The sequence below is a fragment of the Antrostomus carolinensis genome, unplaced genomic scaffold (genome assembly GCF_000700745.2).
Source record: "Antrostomus carolinensis isolate BGI_N321 unplaced genomic scaffold, ASM70074v2 scaffold52160, whole genome shotgun sequence".
In the NCBI taxonomy this organism is placed as follows: Eukaryota; Metazoa; Chordata; class Aves; order Caprimulgiformes; family Caprimulgidae; genus Antrostomus; species Antrostomus carolinensis.
Genome location: NW_010291642.1, coordinates 7,342 through 19,297, shown reverse-complemented (window position 1 = coordinate 19,297; position 11,956 = coordinate 7,342). Strand labels below are relative to the sequence as shown.

At 43.4% G+C, this 11,956-nt stretch overlaps 1 protein-coding gene across 1 annotated transcript; it reads left to right on the top strand.

Moving 5' to 3' along the window:
- The first annotated feature begins 894 nt into the window (after window positions 1-894).
- Window positions 895-9,478, top strand: CCNF (cyclin F). The gene is made up of 14 exons (XM_010176673.2): window positions 895-958; window positions 1,853-2,046; window positions 2,405-2,458; window positions 2,979-3,083; window positions 3,643-3,720; window positions 4,126-4,277; window positions 4,917-5,081; window positions 5,763-5,886; window positions 6,327-6,507; window positions 6,934-7,021; window positions 7,592-7,691; window positions 7,987-8,117; window positions 8,300-8,469; window positions 9,015-9,478. Exons 4-14 carry the CDS (start codon window positions 3,009-3,011, stop codon window positions 9,476-9,478), a joined length of 1,728 nt encoding a protein of 575 aa, XP_010174975.2. The 5' UTR covers window positions 895-958; window positions 1,853-2,046; window positions 2,405-2,458; window positions 2,979-3,008.
- Window positions 9,479-11,956: the final 2,478 nt, after the last annotated feature.

Genomic DNA, 11,956 nt, shown 5'->3' with positions numbered 1-11,956 from the left:
TGCAGGACCTTGTCCTTGGCCTTGTTGAACTTCGGGAGATTAGCACAGACCCACCTCTTGAGCCTGTCCAGGTCCCTCTGGATGGCAGAAGGTCGATGAAGAATTGTTGATTTCATGTCTAAGCTACAGCTTATAACTGTTGTCTCTGTAACTGGAGCAGGGCCCTTGGTGTCTGATTTCTCTTTCAGGGCAGTAGTGTTCCCTATTGGAATGTAGCACATCATTAACTCAAATCTGTTCATGGTGTATCTGTGTGAATGATGAGATCAGAGGATCAAGAGCATAACCCTATATCTAAGTCTGAGTTGGTTTGGTCATTTCTTTGTGCAAACCAGGATATTTTAAAATAGGTAACTTCCAGTATTAAAATGTTTGAATGGGTAATGATAAATCAGCTTAAAAAAGGAAGGAGAGGGTCTTTTTATCCATCTGATTTGGAGGCAATTGGTGAGTTTAAACGTCACATTAATTGTTTTGCTTCTAATTATTGCCTCTGCTCTGATGCACGTATTGTGTCCTTTCTGAAGACAACTATTATCTGTATGTTGGGTTGGAAGAGAGGAGCTCAAGGATCTGATGCACGTCCTGGAGAGTACAAGTACCAAACGTGCTCACACATTCTGGTGTTGGGGCTGCTTCATGGGAAATAGTTCCTGTGAATAGTCTAATTATCCCAGACGTGGGCATATGAAAGGGTCGCAGCAAGAAAAGCCTTAGCATAATTTATGTTCATTCATTTATGTTTATTTCTGTAGTGAAAGCATGTGTGCTTATGGTTGGTGATCACCAAATTCACAGCCTGGCCTTCACTGAAGTAACTTGTTTGAGGATTTGGGCCTAGAAGCACCTACTGACTTCAACCTGAAGTGTCTTCTCTTGTTTCCATTCAGGGCTGCTGAGAGGGGTAACTTTGAAGCTGCTGTGAAGCTGGGGATAGCGTACCTGTACAATGAAGGCTGTAAGTGTGGAAGCTTGTACCTGGGTCCTTGGGGAAGATGGCATGACAGAAGGAAATGCAGATGAGCTACAGATCAGGCTAACTGTCTCATCATAAAGTTGACGTTTTTACTGGCTACCTGCAGAGATATTTCTCTTGTATCTCGAACGCTGATGTTCTTGTAGCCAAGTCCTGGAGCAGTGAAGTGCAGAGTTGGTTGCTGCCTTCAGCGGGTGGTCAGGTCTCGGTTACTATCACACCTCTTTGGTTTTACCTTTCATGGAATCATAGAATGGTTTGGGTTGGAAGGGACCTTCAAGCTCATCCAGTCCCAACCCCCCTTGCCATCAGCAGGGACACCTTCCACTAGACCAGGTTGCTGAAAGCCTCACTTCAGTGCAGCTTAAGCACTGGCCACGGAACTGCTGGGTGTTAAATGATAGTGTTGTGCACAGCTCTTTAAAGAGTAGAAAATGAGCCCATGTGTAGCTTATGGGTTCATGTTTAGAAGTTATCCTTTGTAAACCTCTGATCAAACTTGGCTACTAATCTAGTCTGTTAAATACATCAAAAAAGGACTGCTGATGGAGGAGGAGCCTCTGTGCACAGGTACTGGCCAGGCAGGTGACTGGCATACTAATTTGTGTGCTGACAGGAATTAACGTTGCTTTGAGTGTTGCTGTTTGCAGAATGTGTCCCCCTCTTTCCCAACTTAGGGTTGTATGTTCCTGAATTCTGACTGTAGTATGACTTTTCTTATTTTGCCATCTCCATGATTTTCAAGGCTCTAAAGGGAAGATGCTGTTGAGTCTTTTCCTGATGGTATCCTCTTATCTCTCTTGGCCTGACTAAATGCCAAACAGGTGCTGTGAATAAACTCTAAATAATTTCTGGCTTTTTGTTGTTGTTGTTCAGTGTCCATCTCCGACGAGGGCCGTGCAGAAGTGAATGGATTAAAGGCATCGCATTTCTTCAGCCTGGCAGAGCGTTTGAATGTGTGTGCAGACCCATTTATCTGGCTTTTTATCCGACCTCCCTGGTCCTTGAGTGGAAGCTGTTGCAAAGCTGTGGTCTATGAGAGTCTCAAAGCAGAGTGTCAGTTGGAGAAAGTAAGATTTCTTTCTGCCCTTGACTTTAACATAGGATAATAGCTGCATCTATTTTTTTTTTAATATTTTTGTTTCCCCAAGGAGCTTCTGTGCTCCTGCTGCTTAAATGACTGGGGATCAATCATTTTAATGAATTTATTGCCAAACTACACTTGGTATATTGTGAGTGCCGGAGGCCTGTACAGTCTCTTCTGAGAGATTCAGTGCTGTCTCAAAAATAACAAAACATTGAGAAAAGCAAGAGGGAGGAATAACTAAAGGCAAAAAAAAAAAAAAAAAGTAGTCTGGAATTACTAGCATAAAATGTTATTGTTCTTTGTTTATCTTTAACAATGCTTTATCTTCATGCTTTCTTCAGGCTCAAAAAGGATCTATTCTCCACTGCTTGGCTAAGGTGTTGAGTCTCTTTGAGGTGAGCAGTGTTTCTGATTTGATGTGTTTGGGTACTTTTTTTGGTGATGCTAATGCTGTTTACCTTGATTAAAAAAAATTCCAAAACAGCCAAATGCTCTTATATTCCTCAAGTGGCCTAGGAATTTCTGCTCTCATGAGTTTAATTTGCTGGTTGTTTAAAGGAATGTTATCAACTTAGTTTATTGGATTTTACAAACAGTGAAATTGATTTTTGGCTTGGTCACGGGCTTGCAGTGTTTTCAGGTCTCAAAGGAAGCTTTGCAATCATAATGCATATTAAAAAAAGAGAGAGAGAGAGAGCCCTTCAGTGGCAAGCAAGCCAAAAAGCTTTTGTCTAGCTGAGGAAAACCACTAACTGCTTCCTGAGCCTGGATCTTCAAATGGCAGCAGAGTGGATGTGGGAGTCCCCCTCATAGTCTGAAAGGGACCTGCAACTGGTTGATCCTGCTCTCTAGCTTCTGAAGTATTGAGACCAGTTGGCTGGACAGCAAAAATACCATCATGCCTTTCGTTCTTAGGATGAAGAAAAAAGAAGAGAATCCCTTGAAATGTTTGAAGAATCTTCAAAGCAGGGTTGTTTAAACAGCTCCTACCTCCTTTGGGAAAGTAACAGAAAGGCTGCTGTAAGTAGTAGTTTGGGTTTTTTTGGTCTCAAAACAACTTTTTCACTGTAACTTCTGGACATCTGTTATGTGCCATGAACATACACAGAAAGAAGTTGCTCTCCCTCAGAGCTTACCTTCTTCATAAACAAGGAAGTGCTAAGAACTCTCAAAATGAGCTTTGGTACCTGCCTTGGTGTTTAAAGCAAGTCCGTGAGCAGTTGTAGCTGAGGTGCAAGGAGAAGCTCCTTTATACTAACTGCTAAAGACACAGGCACTGCTGCCTAGTGATCATGTGGCTCACTTGGGAATGGGAGCTGCCTTGTCATTAATAAATCTGCCAAAGCTCTCAACGTGGGAATTCTGAGGGACCTGTCTCATTTCCTGCAAGACCTCAGGCAAGAACTGAAGAAAGTTTCTTAAAAAGCAATGTTGTCCTCATGATGAGAAACAGACTGGTTTCTGAAATAATAGATGTACCCACAGGCAGTGGCTTTCCTCTGGCTATGAGTACGACAATCCTTCTGCTCACTGTGTAAAGGTAGTGGTTTTTGAAATCTGTTTACATTCCTCTCTGCAGATGTCAGATCCTGGCAGATACCTCCAAAGTCTCAGGAAGCTCCGAGACTATGCAGCAAAGGGCTGCTGGGAAGCACAGGTGAGACTGACTTTTCCCAGGACAGTGGTCTTCATTCGGTCTTTTTATGCTGTCATTGTTCATTTAGACTCTTCCCTTTCGAAGCAGGGCCAAAATTGCTGATTATTATCTATATATGCACGTGTGTATTTAGTCTACAGATCTCCCTCTTTTGGAACATACTGTATGTCTGTGGTACAATTTGAGTAAGGGTGCATCTTTTGATGGCCTTAAATCTTAACCCCAAATAATGTGTCCATTCAACATTTAAGCCAAACTGAGAACTACCAATTCTGTTACCTTTCAAGTAGTTTGTCATGTTCAGTCTCTGTTTTCAGGAGGAAAATTACAAGACTGTCCTGTGCTGCTTTAGTTTGTATTTGGTAAAAAAAACAAACAATTTCTTTTGTGTTCTCTCTACTACAGATAGCTTTAGCCAAAGTTTGTGGGAATGGAAACCAACTAGGATTAGAAGCAAAATCGTCCAGTGAAATAGTGTCTCAAATCTTTCAAGCTTCCCTTCCTATCAGCAAGCAAAGTATCTTCACTGTGCAGAAAGGAATGAATGAAACAATGAGGTAAAAACTCAGTTCCAGGGGTCAGGCCATGCAGCAGAAACCATTGCCTATGTCCCTCTACAAATGTAGAGGGAAACAAATCTAGAATGAGGTCTGTTGGAAGATGGAATCCTTTGCTTTACTCTTCCATGGTGCATTATGTACAATCAGAGAAACAGATGACACTTTGCAAAGAGGAGGTATTAGAGCCCTTATTTCGAGCCCTGATAAAGAACTGAAATGAGGGGTGCAAGGTTTTCTCTGGAATGTAAGTTCTTGCATCTGTCAAAACTAACAAGTTCTTCAAGACCTAGAGGGAGACACCATTTGACTTGTTGGAGCTGTTGTTATTCTCTAGTTATCTCCAGGTGGCCTTTAGCCTCCTAATTGATATGCTCTACCCTTTCCTTATGCAAGTGCCAATTATAGGATCGTTTCTAATTCCATTTCCCAGACAACCTAAGACCATTGACCCTTCAGAGGATAACAGGCCTCTGGCTGCAAATCCTCATCTCAGTGCAATATGTCATTTTTCTGAAACTTCTTTTGGTGACATTTCTTGGCTTGGAACTTTTGAGTGGGGAAGGGACTCGGTAACTAAGCGTGGGGAGGAGTTTGAATGGCTTCTGACTGCACAGACTGTATCTCTTTCCTGTCTAGGTACATCCTGATTGACTGGCTGGTGGAAGTGGCTACCATGAAAGACTTTTCTAGCCTATGCCTTCACATGACAGTGGGATGTGTGGATCGTTATTTGAAGCTGAGACCTGTACCTCGGGCTCGACTCCAGCTTTTGGGAATAGCCTGCATGGTCATTTGCACACGGTAGGGGTTCTGACTGGTGAGAGAGGCCATTATTGTCATCATTCAAATTCATTTCTGTTGCTCAGGCTTTTTTTCACCTCTTGCTAATAATAATGCTGGGAAGAATCTTTGGCTTCCCTCTACATTGACTGTTGCTGGAACTGTGTTCACAGACGAACACAATTTCTGCAAATGAGACACAAAATGTAATTCCTTGAACTTGTTTTTAAATATGAAAAAACTCCACAGTAGTGGATTGGTCTAAATGCATTCATTCCATCAGCAACTGAAGTCTTTCATGCTGTGTTAGCATGAGTAACCCTGCATGGAACAACTGCAGCACTGTTGTTACATAGGAGGTTTTTTTTATGCTCAGCTGAACCAAATGATGTGGTGGAAAATTATTCTTCTGTGTCAGTTTCCTTAGTATCTTGCATCTTTACCTGGGAGAGGTTTCATAAATGAGGAATCAGGAACATTCTAGGAGGTAGTTCCAGCTTAAAGGTGAAATAAATGAAGAGCTGCTGTCCTTTCTTTCCAGCTCTGTATCTGGGGAAGTACCTTATGAAGTTGTTTAACAAGTTATAAAGGTTATCTTTGTGGTTATCTTGGGTGCATTTATCTGCCACAAAACCATTAGTGCACAGGTGCACAAATTCCTTTTCTTCTGGGGCTGACTTTTAATATTATTTAATATTGCAGTTTCATCAGCAAAGAGATCCTGACAATACGGGAAGCTGTGTGGCTGACAGATAACACATACAAATATGAAGACTTGGTCAGAATGATGGGTGACATCATTTCTGCTCTAGAAGGAAAGATAAGGGTAAGTTTGCAAACTGGATGGAATATTTCACCTCTTGGGTGGCTATTGAAGTCAGGCTGTTGTAATTAACATTTCTCCTTATCTAAGATTCGGGTTTTATGTGGGTTTTTTCAATCAGCTGTGGAGACCATGCAAATTTCAGAGCATACAGATACAAAACCCTCTGCCTTTCTGGGGAGATTAAAACTTAAGTCTTAAGAGGCCATTTATTCACAGGATCATAGAATGGTGTGGGTTGGAAGGGACCTTAGAGATTATTCTTTCACCAGAGAATGTTTCAGTGTCGGTGTAGTCGTTAAAAAAAAAAAAAAAAACCCAAACAACTAAACAAACAAAAAAATAAACCTAGTGTAAAGAAAACAGCATCTCCTGGAAACAACTGTTCTAAATACCTGGTGCTTGTCTTGTATTTCCAACCTCTGTTCTCCTTTCTGCACTAGATACCTACCATTGTGGACTACAAAGAAGTATTGTCGAATGTAGTCTTGCTGGAGAGAAGAACTCTTCATCTTTACAGCTTCATTTGTGAACTGTCACTCTTAAACACCAGCCTTTGTGTGTATTCCCCAGCTCGGCTGGCTGCTGCAGCACTGTTGCTGGCTAAGATACTGCACAGACAAGGTACGGAACAGCCTCTGGGGTGGAGCTGCAGCAGGCTGGGTCAGGCTTGTCCTTTGAGAGAGGCTTATTTGTTGTTTTGGTGTTACTTTGTCTTTAAGCAAGATGTCTCAATCATTTGAGGGATATGAATCATCATTTGACAGATATGAAGTTGAGTTCAGTCTGTTTTACCTCAATAGCTACAATGAACAAGAGTATCAGCATCAGGCTATGCAAGCTTTGTGTTCAAATAAGACTGAAGATTTCTGTACTTCAGTGTAACTTCAGTTTGGCAGATAAACCTGTCCTTGAAGCTAGCTGTGAACTTGAACAAACTGTCTGCAGGCATAAGCCCGTAGGGATCATGATCTTTATCCCATTAAAAAAATTGTCTGATTACAGAACTACTGAGCTTCATGAAATGGTAATACCTGTTCTCTTCTCCAGCACACCCCTGGACCAGCCAGCTGTCTGAGTGTACCGGTTTCTCTCTTGAAGACCTGTTGCCCTGTGTGCTAAGCCTCTACCAAAAGTGGTAATAGTTTCAGAACTCTTTTTGGGCGGGCATACGAGTAGTTGGATTCCAGCTCTTGCAGACAAGTTGCATCTATACAGTTAGCCCTTCCCAATGAAGGAGGTGGCTTTGGGAAACTGCCTTGCTCCCCCTCCCACAAGGCATTAGGGCCTAGGAGCCACTTCAGGATCAGCTATTCTATTTCCCTCAAGTGGTAGTGGCCCTGGGTTACAGGAAATGTGATACTTCTCAAGGCCTAACAGGTTTCAGCTTGCCATGCATCACTATGCTCAGAAGATTGCAGCTGGCTTATTGGTGAGCTTCAGAGGGAGTTCCAGTAGCAAAAGTAGCTCATTTTGTAAAGAGTACAAAGCAAATATCTTGTTTGCCTCAAGGCACAGAAAATGATTTAGATGTTTATATGCTTAGAAACCAAGTGTCCTGGGTAATTGCATAGCAGCTCTGCTGAAACACCAACTTCCTTAGCACGGAGCTGAGATGGACAGAAGGAAAGTATTTAAATTGGCATGTTTTGTTGTCACTGTTTCATATAATCCATTCTAAGATTTGGGCTTTAATCTTTCTTCCCAGTTTCCATGACGATGTCCCAAAGGATTATAGGCAAGTGTCCTTAACTGCAGTGAAACAACGATTTGAAGATGAGCGTTATGAAGAAATAGGCAAAGAAAAGGTGGGTGAGCTCTTTGTCTTCATTTGCTGATGTCTGACACCCACAGCAAAGCTGCCATATGGCAGGATGTAGTAAACTTCAAATAATGGGAAGTGGGCTCTAACTTTAGACTTTTGGAGGAGAGTGTGTCTAAATAAAGCGGTGGCTTTACACTTGATCTGCGGGGGCTGTAATTGCTGTGGTTGAGTACACGTGGCAAGAACTCACCAGGGTAGGTTTCTCCTAGAAAATGAAGAGAAACAGCCTCCTGGCAGAGGGAATTGCATCTAATTCTTACTGGCTTTTTGTTTTGTAGATGATGAGTTACAGCCAGCTCTGTTCATTGTTGGGTGTGAAACAGGAGGACCCGGAGCCCAGTCCCTTGCACACAAATGTGGTGGAAATTCAGACTTTCCTTAGCTCTCCCTGTGGAAAGAGAACTAAAAGGCTAGTATAACTCATTGCTGGAAATGGATTAGCATGAGCCTTTCCTCCTCTCTGGTATCCTGAGGTTCTAGTCTTAAATATGATCAATTTTTGTGTGATCATCTTAATTGACATACCTCTTGAAAGAGCTGCAAAAGAAGGCTTGGCTTTTAATGCGTGACCTCTGGATTTTCTTTCTACAGGAGGAGGGAAGACAGCATTCAGGATGACAGAGGCAGCTTTGTGACTACACCCACAGCAGAGCTATCCACCCAGGAAGAGAGTCTTCTAGATAACTTCCTCGACTGGAGTTTAGATTCCTGCTCTGGTTATGAAGGTGACCAGGAAAGTGAAGGCGAGAAAGATGGAGATGGTGAGGGTTTTATTCTCTTTACAAACAGCAGATGAGAGAACTAAAACTGTCTTTTCATCTTTGTTTAAAACTGTTTCTCAGGCAACAGAAGCCTGAACTTTCAGCTGAAGACCAGTGGGAAAAACTCTCCCCCTTCCCCAGTGGTTATAATTGTTAAACTATTTGAGAGGTATCTATCCCTTGTCTCTATATACATTGCTTCAGAACGCGATGAAGGGGTTTGTAGCTGCTTTGCGTTTCAAAGTGCAACTGTTTTCAGATATCGCTGAGGGTGGAAAATGTGATGAATGGCCCACTGTGTCAGAAACACTGTATTATCTGTTTGTCTGGCTGACACTGGGACTGGCTGTTTGTTTTCTAAACAGCTCTTAGTACCTACCCAAGAGTCTGAGGGGGGAAAAGCTACTGTTTTAAATGAGTGAGCTTAGTGCCCTCCCCTCCATGTGTAAGATACGAGGTTTATGCTCTTGCTTGGTTGTTTGTTTTCTATTTCTGTGCTGAATGCCTGCTTGGTGTTGCAACCTTCTCCTTGTGTCATTCCACAGTGACGGGTCCCAGTGGGATCTTGGATGTGACAGTGGTCTATATGGATCCTGCAGACCACTGCTGTCAGGACTCCAGTGATGAAGACAACTTAGCTGTGGAGTGGGCCGGGCACGCAGCACCACTGCGGGAGGCTAAGCTGCTGGATGACAATCGCAGCCTTTCAGCATATCTCACCCCAAGAAATCCTAACCTGGAAGGGAGCTCAGGCTACTCTTCTGTCAACAGTGCCAGTCCTACATCTTCTGTAGAAGGCAGCCTTGGTGTACCTCTCAAACCTACCTCAGCAGCATCTCTTGGCAGTGCCATGAGCAAGGAGCCGTGCCTGCCTCGCTACCTGGAATCGTGTTTACAGTCAGTCTGTGCCAGGCCCAGTGATGGCAAGCGTGACAGAAGGCAAGTCAAGCGAAAAAATGTGGCAGAACACAGTGAAGAAAGGTTGAACTTGGGCTTCTTAAGCCTCTGATTTCTTCATGCTCTTTACTTTCCTAGGGTTTCTGGAAACAGTGTTTCTGTTGTAGTCTTACAGGGATTATAGGAATTTTCAATACCTCCAAAAAGAGCCCTTCCCCTCAACTTTGCCTGTGCCTTTTAACTCTGTTGCTCACTTCTGAGCCATTTGCTTTTTAAAGTATTCCCTCTTGTCTGATCCTCTGCAAACTGATTCTTTTCCACCTATGAAACTTTATAGCTCATTTTTGTCCTATTTCACCAGTTACTCCTTGGTGATAGAAAAGAACTTGTCGTGTCCCTTGCCTCACTGTGAGGCCTGGCACTATAAAAGAAAGGAATTGACTTTGGTTCTCAAGTTACTGGAAGTAACACTATGCTTGAATTCTTCCACTTGAAAGACATTTTTTGAGGTTGTGCTGCCTTTTCCTTCTGGCTAGGAACTGTCTCACTCAGCTGGTGCTTCCCTCTTCTATGTGTATATCATTTGCTGCACTGATACAAGGCTTTTAAGGATACAGCCAAGAGGTAAATGAAGGCTCTCTGCAGGTCTGAGCTTCTTTTTTACCTACCTCTCAGATGGTTTTAAACCTCATTTGCCTCAGGCTCTAGTTGCCATGTGTTTCCCTTGCCTGAAAAATCCTCCTCTTGTGCCTTAACGCTTCACTGCCCAGTCCTACAGCAATGTGATCTCTGTGAACTGTTGGTCTCTGCTGGCCCACTGTGGCTGAACTGCCACCTCCAGCCCATGGCTCCATTTCATTTCCTGTCTCGCACAGTCTTCCTTGCTATTTCCATGAGCATCTCCTCACGTACAGCACGTATCACTTGAACACTAGAACCAGGCAGCAACGCAGTGGGGGGGGGCAGTTTGTTGTACTGAAAGCCCTAACCTAAGCCTTGCTCCTGGCTCCTACTCTGCAAGGGCAGCATATGCTTTTCTTATCAAAAATGAAATCTGTGCTGCTTCAGTAACATTTTTGAGGAAACCACCTCCACTGACCTCAGCCAAGCGAGCCTGGGTTAAAGCTCGCAGCCTGTGAATAGGAAAGCAGCCTTCTCTTTACAAACAGAGAATTGAGCCGTGAAATACCAAGGTACAAGACTTCTGGGAGACGTCACTGAATTTAACACTGGAACTGGACTCCATGACTCTTCCTTTGTTTAGAAGTTACTGTGGCAGATGGCAGCAGTTCAGATACAGTGTAGTGACTTTTTTATAAAACTTTTTTTAATATAGATGGCTCCCTGTCTTACTTCTATGACTGACCTATTTCACTGACCTGGGGCACTGATGGGATGTCTGGGGATCAAGTCAGAGTTTAGCTCTGAGCCAAGTTCTTATGATTTAAGTCATGTTTACAGCAGTAGCATGAGCAGCCAGTAGCATGGGGCTCAAACGACCACCCCAACTCTACAGCAGGCCCAGAAAGAGAGCGTCCAGAAAGGCCTTGAACGTGTCAAATAACCACCAGAGAACAGCCTTGGGTGCTTTTCTACGAAGTTTATTACAAAACTATGTACTGCCACTAGTTAAGAGAAAAAAAAATGTCCCTGATTTAGTTTTTCTGTGCCAGGCTTCCCCCTTCTCCCCAGGGCTGCACTGCAGTTCTCCAGCTACTGCGTGCAATGACTCGCCAGGCAGGAGTGCCTTCACATTAACTTCACAGTCACAGCACTGGCTCAAAGTTCAGTATTAGGTCACATTAAAATTGGAAGAAAACACTTATAAAAACCCCTCTCAGTTCTAAAACATGTAGATAAAAGTTAAATATCTGTGGGAAAGGCCTCACACTGCAGAAAGCTTTGAACTCTTTTCCTATACAAGTTTTCTTGATCTGAAAGAAAAAGGACAAAATAGGAATGTGAATCAGTTAAATTCCTTCCCAGGAAGAATAAATTAGGTGATGAGGAGCTAGGTCCATGATCCTGGGACTTGCTGCTTAATCCAGTGGCCTTGGCTGATGCAGCCCTGAACGGTCTCTGTGTGAAGCCTCCATCATGGAGGTGCCCCATGGATGAAGCAGGACACTTGGGCCTAGAGAGCAACCACTTACTGCCACAGGCCTGAGGCAATAAAACCAGAGCTAGAAGATGCTTTCTGAAAAGCAAGAGACACAGCCCAGAGCCTTGGTTCTTTAAAAAAAAAAAAAAAAACAAAACAAACAGATCTCATCAGTCTGCATGTTGTTAGCAACTCCACACCCCTGCAGACAGTTCAGCCTTTGCTTTATTAACCCCTGTTGTATTCCTCCAAGGACAAGTATTTCTAGAAAAAAAATGAGGAAACTTGCTGTGACACAGGCTAAGCCTGGCTTTGTGCACCACTGGCCTGGTCTCTTAACAGGGAAAGCAGAACGGCCAATGCTCCCTCCATGGCAGGAGGAACCCCGAGGTCTCACCAGGAGAGATTTTACAGACCACCCTGCTCTGTCCCCACCTCCCGACTGCTGCCTGCAGCACCCCAGGGCCCATGGAGCAGGGGGGCACTTAC

Bases quoted from the DNA above. Each gene is read 5' to 3' on its own strand.
- CCNF (XM_010176673.2), top strand. From the start codon at position 3,009: ATGTTTGAAGAATCTTCAAAGCAGGGTTGTTTAAACAGCTCCTACCTC. The intron at 3,721-4,125 runs GTGAGACTGACT...TCTCTACTACAG, and splicing joins AGGGCTGCTGGGAAGCACAG to ATAGCTTTAGCCAAAGTTTG. The intron at 7,022-7,591 runs GTAATAGTTTCA...CTTTCTTCCCAG, and splicing joins CTAAGCCTCTACCAAAAGTG to TTTCCATGACGATGTCCCAA.